General features: G+C 45.9%; 2 protein-coding genes across 2 annotated transcripts in view; one reads left to right on the plus strand and one right to left on the minus strand.

Annotated features, from left to right (window-relative positions):
* TARBP1 (TAR (HIV-1) RNA binding protein 1) overlaps positions 1-787 on the plus strand; it is a 97,792-nt gene extending 97,005 nt beyond the window's left edge. The window contains exon 32 of the mRNA XM_019548618.1: positions 395-787. Coding sequence (XP_019404163.1) covers positions 395-560 — 166 coding nt within the window. The 3' untranslated portion in view covers positions 561-787. The remainder of the gene's footprint in view (positions 1-394) is intronic.
* Positions 788-3,259: 2,472 nt separating this feature from the next.
* On the minus strand, positions 3,260-5,143 carry LOC109319975 (cytochrome c oxidase assembly factor 6 homolog). The gene is made up of 2 exons (XM_019549842.1): positions 4,839-5,143; positions 3,260-3,595 (listed from the first exon to the last, which is right to left on the minus strand). The coding sequence occupies exons 1-2, from the start codon at positions 4,980-4,982 to the stop codon at positions 3,488-3,490; spliced, it is 252 nt and encodes an 83-aa protein (XP_019405387.1). The 5' UTR covers positions 4,983-5,143; the 3' UTR covers positions 3,260-3,487.
* Positions 5,144-16,236: the final 11,093 nt, after the last annotated feature.

Genomic DNA, 16,236 nt, shown 5'->3' on the forward strand with positions numbered 1-16,236 from the left:
ACCACGTTGGCCCTCTTCCAGCCCTCCGGTACCTCACCAGAGCACCAAGAGTGCTCGTAAAGCCATGCCAGGGGACTTGCAATGACCTCACCCTGAGGGTGTGCTAGGAAAAATGGGCTGGATGGAACTCTAGCTGTGTTGGCCCTGTGCACAGTTGGATTGGGCCCTGGCTGGGCCAGAACTACACACAGGATTTGTCCCACAGACCACATCTGACCTGTGGCCTGGAGAGTGAAGTGTTCTACCAGTTTAATCCAGAAAAAAGTATGTCCTGGGCATCAAAAATTTGGGAAATGTTGCCTTAGAGACCGGATCGAGTGATACTTCTTTTTCTATTCCTCTTTCTCTGGAGGTGTAATTGGGTTTTTTTGTATTATTATTTTCTCCTTGTTAGAAATGAACATGAAGGAATCCCAGTAAACCTGATTCAGCTTCTGGATGTGTGTGTGGAAATTCCTCAACAGGGTATCATTCGCTCACTCAATGTTCATGTAAGTGGAGCTCTGCTGATTTGGGAATATACAAGACAACAAATGATCAAGCAGAAACAACTGAAATAGCTGGAAGAGTCTTGTGCCTTACAGTGCAGCTGGATGGATGGCTCTTATGGTGCTATAAAATATTTTTAAATACATGGAATAATTAAGCTCAGGGTGAATGAGTGTGTTTTTAAATTACGCATGTCTTACTATTTTCCTGTATTGTGCAAACACTGTTTTTTAAACGCCTTAACATATGATCTGATTGTATACTCCTGTTTTATTAATAATAAATATTCTTATTTGTATATGGGTGACTTTTTGCTATTTCAACATCAGTATAGCAGCATAAATAACAAGATTTTAATGATCCCTTCTTCCCTTGATTCTCTTTCAGTTTGCTTCAAAATGTATGACGTTTGTGTTATAACTAGGGATTCTGGTTGCCTAAAAATCACAAATTCTCTGATTAAAACCCCACAAAAATCAGACCACCCCTTGCCCCCTTCTATTACCAGGATGCAGGTCCATCTGTGGCTGCCCCACACCCCACACTGCTTTATGGTGCTTAGCAGCCCTGATATGCTGGTGCCCTGCCTAAGCCATTGCCCCTCACTCCTGACCCACAGCCACCCAGCCCTGCCAGTGCCCCTCACTCCCCACCTACAGCCCCCTGCCCCCTCCAGCCCTGCCAGAGAGGGCCCCAAGCTGCCAGGGCTGTGGGACCAGGGATCCGGGTATGCAGCTCTCTGCCCCTTGCAGCAATGCTCAAGCCCACAGGAGGCAATAGCTGCTGTGGCACAGCAGAGCACAGAACCTGGTTCCCCCACCCTCATGGGTGGCACAGCCAGAGCAGAGCCTGTGGGGGGAGGGGGAGAATGGATGTGGACTGCCCATTGAAGGCTTGGGGCTTCCTGCCCTGCTGCCCTCCCCTGGGGCCTCCGTGGCCCAGTGGGCAAGACCCAGCATAGGAGGGCAGAGCAGGACCAGGCAGGGAAGCTCATTGCTGCCACTGGGAGCTCTGCGCTGCCATGGCGAGGGGCCTACTGCCCACCTGGCAGCAGCAAGGAGCAGAACTCCGCACCTCCACCCCTGCTGCTGCCAGATGGGCAGGGAGTGCCTTGCCATGCTGGTGTGGGCTATGCAGTGGTGGCATCAAGCTTCCCCACCTGGTCCCTGTTGCGCTGGGTTCTGCCTGCTGGGCTGCAGAGGCCCTGGGGGACAGGGAGCCCTAAGCCAGCAGTGGGGCAGCCTGCCCCTGCCCCACACACAAATCTGGGAGGCACATACCTCTCATACCCTCCCTCCCCAAAGTAGGCAGTGGTGGGGAGCCTGTCCCCCCAGACAAGCCACCCACAGCTCTGATCCACTCCCTGCCCAGGCCCTACAGCTGCATTCTGGTGGGCCCAAACTGGACAGCATCCCCAGCCCTGTAGGTGACCAGTAGGATGGGCACGGGGGTGGGGGGAGGCATATGCCCTCCTGACAGGGCCATCCTCCACTGCCAACAGCTTCTGCAGGTGCCCCCCGAGTCAGGAGACACCAGTTGCCCATACCCAATTCCCTCCTTCCCTCCCACATGGGGAGACCTCATCCCCCACTTCCCTTTTGCTCTCCAGGCTGCCTGGCAGCCATATGCATGTGTATCTGTACACATGCGCAAGGTGCTCCCTGCCTGGCAGCCCTCCTCCCTCCCCCAGCCCTTTGCAGGCTGGAGCTCTGCCACCCTGCAAGCAGAAACCCACTATTTCCCACGTTTTTGTCCTTAAAATGAGAAAAGCCAGGTTTTACTGCATTGTTTTTGTGGCAAGTGGAAAACTTGGATCCCTGGTTGTAACAGTGACAGCTCTAATAGCAGGTATATTTGAGGTCAAAGTGATTTCCATTTTAAATGCCCATCCACTTTTGAATTCTGAGGTAAAATACTTCTAGATTTCTATGGAATTTGGATACAGCAGACTAGATATTTTAGAGGTCTATTACTTTTAATAACTACTATATTTGTAAAATTTAGTGTACAACATGCTATTCCTTGAGATATTTTTGTACTAAATTCAGAAGGTTTTTTCCCCCTTTTGTTACTATCTCCTTAAACCATCCATGTAACACAGAATTTGAATTAAAAATTGAAGATAGAGGGGAAACTGGAAATTCGGGCAGCTTGACAGAGGAGCAGGTAAGGCCCTGATGTGCAGAAATGGTTCTGAATTATAGGGTAAGTCATATCTGAAAACACATTCTAGCACATTTGTAAATATTCCCTAACTCTAATGAATGCCACATTTGAGGCCTGAAACCTCTCAAAGCCTCTGACTCTTAATAGCCATGTTGGCTAGTATAGATGCAACGAATGCCAACAGAAGGAGTGCTTTTTGTCAGTATACCTATATCCTTTCCCCAAATGATACAAGCTCAAAGACATCCTTCTGTCAACACAGCTGCATCCATGCTGGAGGTTTTGCTGGTAAAACTGTCATCTAGGGATTGCGGTATTTGTACCATGGTGGGAGCAGTGAAGTTCCCATTTTGCTAAATAAATATAAAATCCTTTCCTAAACCACTCTTTAGCTGAAAATCTACAGTGCCACTATTTAAAAAGTTGTTTTGGTCTAGTCGCATCTTTCAAAGAGACACCTTTCAAAGAGTTGGCAAAGGGTGAGTGTGTTTGGTGAAGGGAGATGCAAAGCTTCTGGAAGAAGAATTTCTTCATACTTGAAACATTTGAAGTCTTTATAGATTGTTAAACTCCATATGCTAATTTCTGTGAATGATACTTGTCATCATGTTTCATAGGAAGAACTTTTTTTTGTTTTATATGTGGAAATACAAACAGCTACATACCAATTTTTTTGACATGTACCCCCTCCCCTGTTTTGCATAACTGAGACACTGCATCTAGGAAAGCAGCCTGAATTTTCAGGGACAGCTTAGATCACCACTCAAGCAGCTTCTGTCACATTCCAGTGCTTTTCTCTTCCATGAGGTTATTTTCTCATTGGTTATGTTTCTTAAGTGTGAGTAGCTGTCTCTTCAGTTTTCTTTGGAGGCTGATATTGTCCTTCTTGAAGCTGTTCTTTGTATTTTAAATAGTCTCTTCTCTTATCAAAATATTTAACCTGTTTTAAAACAAGAACACGTTTATGTTTATCGAAGTAAACTGCAGGAAAAAGATCCAATATGAAAAAATGTATTCACACACAAGACAGGACTGAGAGAAAACACAGACTCTCTCAGAGACAGGACTGGGTCAGACCACAGGTCCATCTAGCCCAGTAATCTGTCACGCAATGGCAGAGAGTGGCTGCTGAAAGGGACATGGTATGACCATGGCTTTTTCCACTGTTCTTGTTGCACTTAGCCTCTGAATCAACTTCCTGGAGGCTTTGTCTCCCCAACTCCCCTGCTTAACAGCTAATGATACCCCTTTCCTCCAAGAATGTGTCCAATCCCTTTCTGAATTTGGCTACACTGTCAGGCTGGTAGCAAGGAGTTCCCCCCACTTAATTACACCCTATGTGAGAGAGAACTTCCTTCTGTTACTTTTAAACTTACAAAATGTAATGTTACAACTGTTAAGTGCTGGTGTGAATGGAAATCCTTGTTACAATGGCACAAGCCACTCAGTTTTCCTACTGCTTCATAGTGTACCAGGGCTTTTACCAGACCTCCCAGGATCTACTGGTACCCAGGGCGTCTCTCTGGCATAAGGCACAATCATCAGAAATTAACACCACCAACGCAGATATATGGCAGTGGCTCTGAACAGGCCAGCCTGGCTGGTATGGACACACTACACGGTTTCCTTGAACTTACTCCAATCTACAAGCTCAACTAGGAATTGTGCCCCAGCAGAGGCGCTGCCTGGCAGACTGCAATTCCCATGTTAGCAGGTGTAAGGAGCATTGCCTGGCTCTGATAACACAATGCAAGCAAGAACGGGTCTCTCTCTTTAGGTTAGAGTTATTTTTAATCTACAGCTGTCTTCGGTGACTTGTTTAAAATGGAGAGTTAAAATGAAAATTGAGAGTGATGTTGGGCTGGGGAAAAAAAATCAAGCAGAAAGTAGGACACAGTAATGCTTATTCTGTGGTCCCCTTGTAGCAGGTTAGGGAACGCTACGGCTTGTGGACAGTCGTTTCAAGCAGAGGCGAGATGGTGCTCTGGAAGCGGCCCCAGGCAGGGGGGTGCACGAGGTGCCTCTGGAGGCCCCCTCCAGCCGCTTCCGCTGTGGGTGTCCAGCTCCTGCCCCGGTGCCCGCCCCTCTCACTGGGGGCCACTCGGGCTCAAGTCGGGAAGGGCGCTCTCAGGCGGCCGGCCCGGACACCACCTCTCCCCGACAGTCGGGCCGCAGCCACTCACCCACTGCTGCGGGCAGCGGGCCTCGAAGGTCAGCCGGATCTGGCGACACTCGGCGGTATCCTCCGCGTGCTTGTCCAGGCACTTCCAGTACTGGTCCCGGGCGCCCCAGCACGCCTGCCGCTCCTCCATGGACGGCGCCGACATGGTCCGAGGCCCCGGACCCTCTTGACCTTGAGCGCCCGGCCCCGCCGCCCCGCGCCGCCACCAGCACTAGCCTCCCCCGGAGCAGCACGTGGGTGGGCGCCGCACTCCCCACCCGGGTTCGCGCTATAGCGCCTGCGCACTCAAGAGGGGGGCGCGCTTTTTCCCCCCACCAAGCGCAGGCGCAGTTGCTGCCTCCCGCTCCCCGGCGAGAATGCGCACGCGTGCGTGCGTATAGTGGGAATACGACACTGCGTGTGATTGGCCGTGACGTAGCTGAGGGTGAGGGGTGCGGGGCGGGCCTGTCGGCTCTCCGGGGGGTGGGGGGAGTTCAGTGACGTAGATGAGTTGGGGCGGTTGGGTCGGACTCTGGAAGCCGGCTCTCACGAGAGGGGCAGAGGTTGCGGCCCCTGGCTATGGGGCTTCCCGGCTCCTCCCTTTGGAGTGAAAAAGAAAAGCCTGTGCCCCCCCCCAAAGAACAACTGTTCCCAACTGCTCAGCTGGTCTAATGGAAGGGGCCGTGAGAGCTGACCCCTTGGCACGGTTCAAAAAGGGATCGGATGCATTTTGTAAGGAAAGGGGCATCAGTAGCTGTTTGAGCAGGGGAACTGGGGAGACAGCCTCTGAATCAGGACTTCCTAGACTTTAAATGCTGGAGGCTACAGGAGAGAGAGTAACAGTGGAAAAAACTATGGTCATACCCAGTGCACACTCCCTTTCAGCATCCACACTCTGCCACTGTGACACAGGGCTTAAGAGACCATGTTACTTGTTGCTTATGGGACCGTGGGCCAATGCCCACTAAGAAACGCTATAGGCCTCCCGTAGAGGGAGGCCACTGGGTGAGCAGTGATTGATTCCTTGGGACAAATCAAAATATAACAGGTATGGGCGTGAGGTCATAGGTTTAAAGTGAGTGCACCAAGAGGGGACACTGAGCAGAGCACACCAGACAGTGCCCACTGGCCCTAAGATGAGTCTAAGGAGCCAATCGACACTGTCCAGTGAAACTCTGCCTGGAAATGGGATTGGATTAAGGACAAGAAAGTGGCCACGCAGCCTCCAGGGCTCCTCTGGACCATGGCCTCGTTTCTGGTGAGGTGGATGGCTAGATTGGCTAGCACCAGGAGGAGGTCCCAGGCCTTGGTGGGGTTGTGGATGGGGAGTGCATAAATAGGGGCGGGGAATAGTGCAGCTAGAACCTCAACAAGAGCATCTGGAGGAGGCGGTGAGGGGGCTGCAGCCTGGCACACTCCAGGTAGGCATGTGCCAGGGTCTCCCTTTGCTCACTGAAGGGACAGGTGTCGGGAGCGTCCATGAAGCACACCAGGTACATGCCCATGGTGATGGCTTTGTGAAAGAGCTGTTTCCAGTGGTCTCCAGTGGTTTATGGGGTAAACTAAATCTCCTGGGCAAGATTAATGTATTGTCTGACTTAGTAACTGGCACTTGGTATGTTCTTTAGGAAAATAACCAAGAAAGGGGAGAAGCTGGAGCCTAGTGCGTACACCTCCCTCATTGCGTGGTTCAACTACACTCTGTATCAGGAACAGCAGCCTCCTGGCAACACAGAGGTGTGCTGCCTGCTTAGCAACATCATGGCCATTACTAGTGTGAGGTACCATGCATCCACGTGTCATGCAATACATGGAATTCTGACACATGCTCTTTGCAGGTGACTGCACCCTTATGTGGTGTCAGAAAGTTGTACAGTGCTGCATGAAAAGTCTGCTTTTATTTCAGCATAACAATTCAGTTAGTTCAATAGCCAATTTGGAGTTCTTGTCCTGCAGTGCTCAGTTTTTGGGTATTAATACAGCACTTAATTTTTGACTATTTTTTCTCCATATGTGGAAAAAATAATTATGGAATATAACTTACATACATCTTTTAACATTCTTCCTTCTAAGCGTAACCCCCATCGGTCCACCAGGTCTAGCAGAAACACATGAGAGGTCATTCTCAGCAGTTACTCCTTAGCTTTGGAACACCCTCCTTTGTGAAGATCGCCAAAGTGTGTGCCTGGGCATCTTTCAGAAGTGCTGCACGATCTGTTTGGGCAAGCATTTATCAACCAAAGCCAGGCTGAGGTGGTGTTTAGTGGGTTTTGCTTTATTACGTTACTTTTTAAATTTATTCTAGTTCCTCTTTAAATTGTTTTCCTTACTTTAAGCTGCCCTGAGCCTTGTTGGAAGGGTGGTATATACATTGCATAAATAAACAGATGCTATGTTTTCATTACAAGGTCTCGGTGTACTTTAAAATAGATATTTAGAATCTGAAGACTATCAAAAGGGTATTGGGTTATCTTACAAATAATTTGGGTCTTGCACCGGATATCATGTCACTTGTACACAGTACACAGGATGTCATTTATATTTAAATATTTCCACTTTATGTTGGAGTTGGTTTTGTGCATTTGGCAGCACAAGTGACCCTTTAACCATCAGAGTTCAGATTAAAAGCAGGCCTAAAAATTTACCTTTTTCCTCTTCTGTGTTGCTTTTATTAATTCTGTAAAATGTATCATTAATAAAGAGAAGGGAAGGAAGTCTCTGTGTATGGGAGGTGTGAGTGAATGTAACACTTGCAAGAGATTTCCTTGACAGTCTGGGTGATTTCTGCCTATGTATATGGTGGGTTTGGTATTCTCAGGAACAGGAAACTTTTAAGTCCATACCACTGCAATTTAACCCTGAACCGGAAATGGCCATGACAAACTCATTCCTTGCTCTCTTCCTCTAAATTGTCAACTAGGGTGCCAGTGTGTAACAACTGTGGTTGTGCTTGTTGTGAGCTTGTGGCCCATGTGGATTTAACTTCATCAAGGCCACCTGCTCATTTTACATGGCCCATCCAGCAACCTGAAAAAAATTACTCAAAATATCTCTGCCCCTATAGACTCCTGGGTCTGGTTTGAATCAGCAACTGGGGTGAAACAAGAATAAACAAGGGCTATTTTGTTTTACTGTAATAAAGACTAACAATTAGCACCAGACTATGGTGATACAGACAGCTTATGGTTGGGTCATGTTGCTCGGTTTGAAAATAGGATCGTTGGAGAAATGCTGGTAGCAAATATGAAGTAGTAAATCCCATTTAATAATAGTTTTATTTCTGGCTTAGGAATCAGCAGAGTTCCATGGTTATACTCAGAAGAATCATAGCTTTTATTTTCTACACCTGCACATGCTACATGCATGTGCAGCTTTCTTGTGGCTGCCTGTAAAGCTGAGGATCTCATTTCCATGGTAACCTACTGAGCTGCAATTTTGAACTGCCTGGAATTTTGACAGCCAGAGAGGTTTTTAATAAGGACCTTATCGTGAAAGGCACTGAGCATTTGCAGCTCCTAAATGATTTTTGAGGGGGGAGCTTGCTGGCATTTAGCATGCCTCACTGCCAGGCTTGCAAAAAGAGCCTGAGATAGACATGCATGACACTTCTCCAGTAGTGGCACTTAAGATCCAGAAGTGGCTTGGTTGCAAAAAGCAGAGCGTAGGTAGCCTTCAACTACCAAAGTCCAAAGTTGTGATCCAAAGATTTCTGTCCAGCTGCTGCTTAACCTTGGCAGCATCTAACCCTCTCCTCTTCTTTTTGATCTGAATTTTCCCTAATTACAGCCCCCATGAGTCTTGCACTCCTTTCTGCAAAGCAGCCCATCTTCAACAGGAAGGGGAATTGTCCCAGACTCCCTTGCTGCCTAATAGGAAAGGCACTCTACTAGATGTGAGTTAAATTCCCTCAGGCTGAGGAGGCCATTGGACCTGGGTCTCTTGCTCTGTTCATGAGTGATTATATAAAGGTGAACACCTGCCGCAACCACTACCACTGCTTGTGTTCTAGAAGGAAAACAGTGAGTCCTACTCAGTTCTTTCAAAGGCTAGTTGTAGGTGCCTGCCTTCAGGAGAGATTTCTAGGCTCTGGATCCTGGGGTGGAAGGATGTGTTCTGGAGTGGAGGGGTATGCCTGACTACGGTGCTATACCTCCTCTCCATAGCTTAGACATGTGACTACATGTACAGCTTCAGATGCATCCCCGTGCTCAGTGTTCCTCCCCAGTACATGGGTTCTTTGGATCATCTGTCAGAGACAACTAATAGGGTGTGCGAAATTTCACCGGTTGTTCAATTCGACATTGTTTCAACTAATTTTGAGCTTGAAACACTGAGATAGAACTGAAATGAAGGGCTTCGAAACAGCCTCGAAACAAAATGAGGCTAGTCGAAATGTTTTGAAAGTTTCAAAACATTTAGAGTTTCGAAGCCAGCAGCAAGAGGCGGGAGAACCAGGGCTGCACTCCCAGCACCAGCCAGGAGTGCAGCCCTGGCTCTCTCTGTCTCCCGCTGCCAGAAGCCAATAAAAGCGCAAGGGAAGGGAACTGAGCCTGGGCTCAGTTCTCCTCTCCAGCGCTGTGATCCGGCAGGGAGGCGGAGAGTCAACCCAGCTGGGCTTACTCCCCGCCTCCCCCGTGCTGTGATCGGGTGCAGGGGCAGAGAGTCAGCCCAGTTGGACTGACTCCACACACCCAGCGAAACATTGAAACAGCCTTTCAGTTTAGATGGAATGAAATGGAACAGCTGTTTTGAATCAAAATGAAATGGGAAACAGAGCACTGTTCCTTCGAACTCTCGAAACTGAAGGTGAAATGGAACCGTGCCATTTCGCACAGCTCTAGCAACTAACTCTCCCCAGTATGCTGTTTACAGAGACTAAACATCTACCTCTGGGGTTTATATTCCCTTCTTGGGACCAAACACCTAGAAGTGAAGTGCTGTGGTGCCTAGTTTATGGGTACCCCTATCTTTTATTGAAAGTAGACCTGAGTTGATACTATCACTCCACAAATTTTCACCAAATAAAAAGATTATATTAACATTCAGTAATATAGACAGAGTCCTTCACTGCCATCCTTGCAGAATGTAGAATTTTGTTTTACATCTGCCTCCTCTGCAGGTATTGGAAGAAATTAATATTTTTTCATTTACTGTAATGTTGCCGAATTTGCCTGATGACTCAAGATCATTTTCTATCCTAGCCTAATTGCCTAGTGGCCATTCCCTTCCTTCCTGCAGCATTTATTAAAACAAGCCAACCATGATTCTCTACTGCCTTTGGTATTTTGCCTAAACTGGCTGCAAATTGCTACCCAGCCATAATTCTCCACTCACCCCACTGATCTTGTTTTGGAAATTACAAGCTACTTAAGATTAGCACCCAAGTCTCATAACACGGCAAAGCAAGGCAGCATGTCCTAAAGCATTAGTATCTGGAATAGACATGTTGGAATTAATTCTCAGTGCAGATCTGGAGAGGGCTTGAAGCTGAAGAGATGATTTAATTATCATAGAGTTAGTGCTGGAGGATGAATGTTTATGAATATACGTATAGGTAGCACATTTCATTCCAAAGGATCCAAAGATTCCAAGGAATCCGAAAGATTCACTAACTGATGGCACAAGTTAAGAACTATATCCTTCAGGCTTCAACTGGTTTTTATTTTGTTCTTATTGGTGCTTCTAGATGTTCCTACCACCGTAACAGAAGCAATAATAGTTGCTCAAATCTAGAGGCTAACCTTGCTCAATTTTGCAAGTTGGAGTAACTTCCTTGTGCTTAATGGGGCCAGTCCAAGATTACTAACATACCACTTAAATTGGACTCCAGAACTTGGTGCTGTTTATCCAGTTCGTGCTTGAAAGTCAATGAGAGTTTGTTTGAGAGAGGATTTAGAACAAAATTAGTAAGGACTTTCAAATAGCTGGTAATGTGCACTTGCCTCTTTGCTTTAATTTTGTGAATTTTTATGGTAGACATTACACAAAACAGCTGACAAAGCTTGTCTGCAGCAGTTGTAATGATAGATCAACTATAAAATGAATATGGAATGCTCCTAGGAAATTAATCTCTCTCAGCTATGTACTTGTTTGTACTGCTGAAAGGTTGGTCTGTATTACTCTGTCATCTTCAAGAACTGATGCAAAGAAGAGAAGAAAACCAAAATAAATAAAAAAGCAACCAAGATATACTATTATTTGGAAGTATATATCATATTTTACTAAAACTATACATGACACAAAGGACCAGCATTTAACAAGCTGTGTCAATATACTCCTGTGAGTTAATGATCTGGACTGTCCTCTGTAGTTTGATCAAAAGTGTATCTTCATGATGTGGTTTTAATAATTAAAAAAATAATTATTCTGTGTTCATCAGAGGGTGTAAATAAACCGCTAACAAGAGCCCAGTGATCTTGTAAACATATCCTAAGGTTGCCCATAACAAATCAGCAGTATTTGCCTGAAAACCATGCTAGGTTAATACATGATGATTGTGGATAATGCCATTATGTTTCCCTGACTTGCTGTTGCTTATGGCTGCATCTAAGCTGTCTTAAGAGAAAGGAAGTGGGAGGGTTTCTCTAGAGAAGACCAATTAAATTGTCTGAGCAGTTCTTGGAGAAGAACTTTGTGGAGAACCTGAACTGGTTTTGGTTTGTTTTGTTCTGAGTTTCCCTTGCAACCAAAAATGAGATGCAGGGAGGGATAAGTTTTGATCCATTACTACTTGATGACTTGTGTTTAGAGCAAGGCAGAAGTAGTAGCCTCTCTGTGCTTCCTAATACAGTTTGGCACAATCTATATTCTTGCAGTTTTATTTACCCACTTTATTTTTCTAAGCAGTAGCAATATGCTGCTATTAAATCCTTAATGTTTGAAAAGAGGTTTAAAAGAATGCTTTAAAAACAAAGATTTTATTATGACCGTTATTGAAATGATGATATAACTAAGCCATGAGATCAGACCGAACAGTAGAAAATAGCTTAAAATTATCATAAGCATTCTGAAAACAAGTTTGCCTTAAATCTGGTTTTTTCAGTGTGTACCTTCTCAGAGCACAACTACTCCTGCTTGTAGATTAAATTCTGTTGATAAAAATGTAAGAAATACAAGACAATACTTCTGAGCTTGTGAGAGAGCAAGTAGTTCTGACATTACAAAATAATGCTGATGGACTCCCTAACAACTCCCCTCCCTTATTCTCTGAATGTGTATAGCCAACAAAGTGAGTGCAAAGTTTATTAGACAAGTGATCTGAGGTAATGTTGATGATAATGAGTGAGCCAGACTCAGAACACTAAAGCAATGCTTGTTCAAATCAGTTCTCATTGCTTTACCATTTCACCGTGTTGCCATATTCTTTGTACCAAAATATTGGCACGCGCATAAAAGTGTTAATGAACTACTGGCTAATCTTTCAAAACCCTGATTTATGTGTGTGAGGCAGAGCTTTGTCTCATTTTATAATGAACAATTTGGAAAAACAACTTTGGGGCTAAAATTGAACAAATAGTATTATAGCAATTATTGGAAACATAGAACATGCCACATCTTACCTGGCCAGTCACACTTGTGAAAGGGGCTTAAAACAGTGTTAGATAAGAAGTGGTTTACTTCTACTCTGCCCAAGTATAAATGACATCACAAGGTGAAAATTAGAAGGGAACTTAAGTACAAGTAGAGACCGACCCAAATTAAGGAGGCAGGCAGCTGATTTTGCAGGCAGATCACAGGGCTGGCCACGATTTTTGAGGGCTTATTGTAGTAGGGCCCATCACTCACACCTCTGATTGATTGAGGGGCCCCAGGAGCTTTCTCCAGGCTGTGCCACCTGTACTGGCATGAAAAGTTAGGACAGCACCAGGCTGGTGAAGGGCACCTTGTTGGGCATCAGGATTGTCCTGTATTCGCATGCAATGCCCCATGAACAGGGCTGACTCATCTTGTGGCCACAGCAGGCTCTGCAGCCAAGGGGCCATGCCCCAGTCACCCCCCACTGCCTGTGCCATGTTTCAAGGGCTCGATGCAGGCAGGGACCCCCTTCCCGGCCGAGCGGGGGAGGAGTTCCTGGTTTCGCCCTCACCTCCAGCCCCAGCTCTGGCCCCAGGAGGGGAACCTAGGTATACCCAGCCTGTGTTGCCCCCACCCTGTGCCCCCCGCAGTGCAGCCCATGTGTGTGCTGCCTGGCCCCAACTATTTTATTTTGGTGAATTTATACCGCAATGAACTGGAATTTTAATTTTTCAATGGATCAGGGGGCCCCAAAACTCTCTCTTGCTAGGGGCCCTAAAAAATTGTGGGCCAGCCATGCCCTTAATAGTCTAATGCCAAAGTGATTCACTGGGAACAATAACTATAGCTAATTTCTAAATGCAAAGAAGGGGCCAAATCCTGCTGCCTCAGGGGGTAGGTCACAGGATACTCCAGTTTGAGGCAGGAGAGGAGAATTAGAAGAATTGGCTTTGCCCACACCTTTGTCAACACTTCTTGCTTTGTCTAGAGCTGTGGTCTCCAACCTTTTAAAGGTGAAATCACTTTTTGAAGTAAAGGGGCGCAGGATATACTGTGCCTGCCCAGTGCAGGACTGCTTCTGGGTCCGATTGGCCTGTCCAGGGCCATCTATTAGTCACTTATTCTTAAATTCCCTTAGTGTTCAAAAGGGCTAATCACTCAAGGGGCCATAGTGCTGCAATCCTGTCCTCTCCTTTGCCCCTACACATCATGGTAGCTATCTTAGTCACATGCCAAGCAATGCTGTGTGACTGAATAAGCCTTGATTTGGCTTTGTCACGCTTGCCTGCTGTAAATGCAGCATGAGGCTTCAGAAACTGAACTGCAATGAGGCTTGAATATCGGGAGTTGTCAGGATTCATAGAACATGGGCTGCAGCTTTCATTGCCTTGCCTGGCTGACTGTCTGCTAGATATAATGGAGAGAGACCATATGAGTGTAGCTGCAAGGTCTCCTAGCAATATATCTAAAAATCCTTCTGGCAAAAGAAATTTCTGAAGCTGCCAATCCTTTGCTGGTTTCTGCCTATGAAGTAAAAAAGCTTTTTGATTTTTTTTCTAGTGGATTTGGCCAATTACACATATAAATACTTTTCTGACATCTAAACAAAGCCTCTCCTTTGCTTGGTGTGATTCTGGATGTGTATAGAAGCATAGTAGGATGCTTACCTGTCTGGTATAAAAATCCATGTTCATCTTTGGGCCAGATTTGTTTACTGTTTGAAAAATGATAGCATTCTTGAAAGCATGTAAGTAATTCCTTCTGGTGGAAAATGTCTGCAGTAAATTGGGATTTTTTGTGACCAGAAGGTAATGAGTTGTTTTTTTGTTTTTGTTTTTTTTTGGGGGGCGGGGGGGCGGCGGGAGGGTGCTGATTTGTTGCTGATGGACACCCCTTCAGGCCTTTAGCACCAGACAGTACCCAGTCATGTTTATCATGCTTCCCTTGTTACTCATGCTTCCCTTGTTACAGTTTCAGGCTAGGGGAAGACTGAGATTCATTAGGCTCATGTTGCTCTAAGAATATCCACAAGCCATTGTCTCCCATCTCTAGGGTGTGTTTGTCTCAGACAACCATTTGTAGTAGGCCACAGACATGTATTTCTTTATGTGAGTTTTCAGCATTACAGTTCTGGCTCATCCAGATTTTTGTTGTTGCTGTTGTTGTAATGGGCAGGTTGTTACAAAATTGCTGTGAGACTTTGGCCTCCAAAGCATAAAATCTACTCTCCTTCCCTTTAGCTTGGTGGGTCTGAAGGAACTCCTTCTCCCTTCAAAATCAGTTGCTTTGGCTGAGCAAGGAAGTTGAAGTCTGTAAGGTTGGTCTACCCAAGGCCTGGAAAGTAACATCAGCTGCTTAGACTTTGTCTTGTTTTGCCCATTGGCTGAGCTGTAACAGAATTTGGGGGGCCTTGGAAGTCTGTTTTCTGCTTGGCCTAGGAGTTAGTGCCATAGTTTTTCTAGTGTAACTTGTTTATTGACAAAGCATGCAACAACCTGTTCCTTTTACCTGGGATGGTAACACGTGGCACCTACGTCTTGCCCCCTGAGTCAGCTATCTTATGTCTCTCTTTCTTCTTTACTTAAGAAGTAGTAGAGAGCAGTGTGAAGTTCTTAAGTCTCCTCTTTCTTCTTCACTTCTTGGGAAAACCCTTAGTCCCAGGTTTACATTGAGATCATAAGGTCTTGATAAGTGAACCTGAATATTAACCCTTGTTTTGTACAGCTGTTCTGAGCAAGGTGACTTCATCTTAAACCGTCGTTAGTCAGGCTCCTTGGCCATGGAGAATCAAAACTATTGTTCAGCCAAGAATGGCTTTTGCTTCAGTACTAATTGTGGGTTTTGAATGCTGTTGACTTTCTCCGGGGTTCATACTGGCATTATTTCTAGTTGCAGTGCTGTTCAAGTAACTGCCCCACAATTCTTGGCACAACTTCCAGAAGTAGTGTGTTCTGAGATGACTCTAGGCTGCAGCAGATTTGCCTTTGTGACACCATAAAACCCGAACAGGAGTTCCTTTCCCCCTGCGCTTGCAGACATGTGGCCCAGGAATCCCCTTTGGATTCTGGGTTACGTCACATTGGCATGTTCTGGCCCAGAGCACATATGTCTAGGAGATGACCAGGGTGCACTTTCAAGCTGCTGCAGCCTGGTTTTGGGGGCAGCATCTGGAGCTGTTGTCTGACGGGATAGGGCCCTTGAAGCCCCAGGAGTGGCGGGGCTTGACTTTGTGGGGTAATGTTGATGTCTGTTGAAACAATTAGGACTGAAACCTGACAGATCCGACTGATCAGCAAAAACAATGTTAGACTGCACTGGTATTTGCACTGGTGAAAGCAAGTCTAACCCTAATGGTAGCAATTACAAGTCATTTGAAGTCCTTTATAACCAGGAGATGAAGGAGTCCTATGCTGTTTTTAACATGGGTCAGGTATCCAGGTTGTAGCCATATTGGTCTAGAGGCAAAAGGAATCAGAACTCATGGTGGAGGTGATATCTTTTATTTGACCAACTAGATTTTTGCCAAAAACAGCCTTTAATTGCAAGTTTTTGGGCACAAGCACCCTTCTTCAGGCATAAGAAAAAAAAATTGTAAAAGTTCTCCTAGGTAGAAGTGAAATTCTTTTGTTGCAAGGAACTGGGAAAGACCACAACAAGGCAGAATGTTTACAACACTATGGATTCTTATTTGAAATTTGTGGGTTTATCTTGTGAATCATGTTTGCATACCTAAGATCCCATGGCACACTTGAAAGTATCTCACGGTACCCTCGCTGAGAATCACTACCCTAGGCACTCAGCTATTGGGACTAAAACAGGAGAGTCCTTCTTGTTCTTTCCGTAGTCTTACACTCAGGTGCACATGTGCCTAGCCATGCATATACCTGGCCAGTGCATCCCTTGTT

This window comes from Crocodylus porosus, unplaced genomic scaffold (assembly GCF_001723895.1).
Source record: "Crocodylus porosus isolate Cpor-Errol unplaced genomic scaffold, CroPor_comp1, whole genome shotgun sequence".
Taxonomy (NCBI): domain Eukaryota; kingdom Metazoa; phylum Chordata; order Crocodylia; family Crocodylidae; genus Crocodylus; species Crocodylus porosus.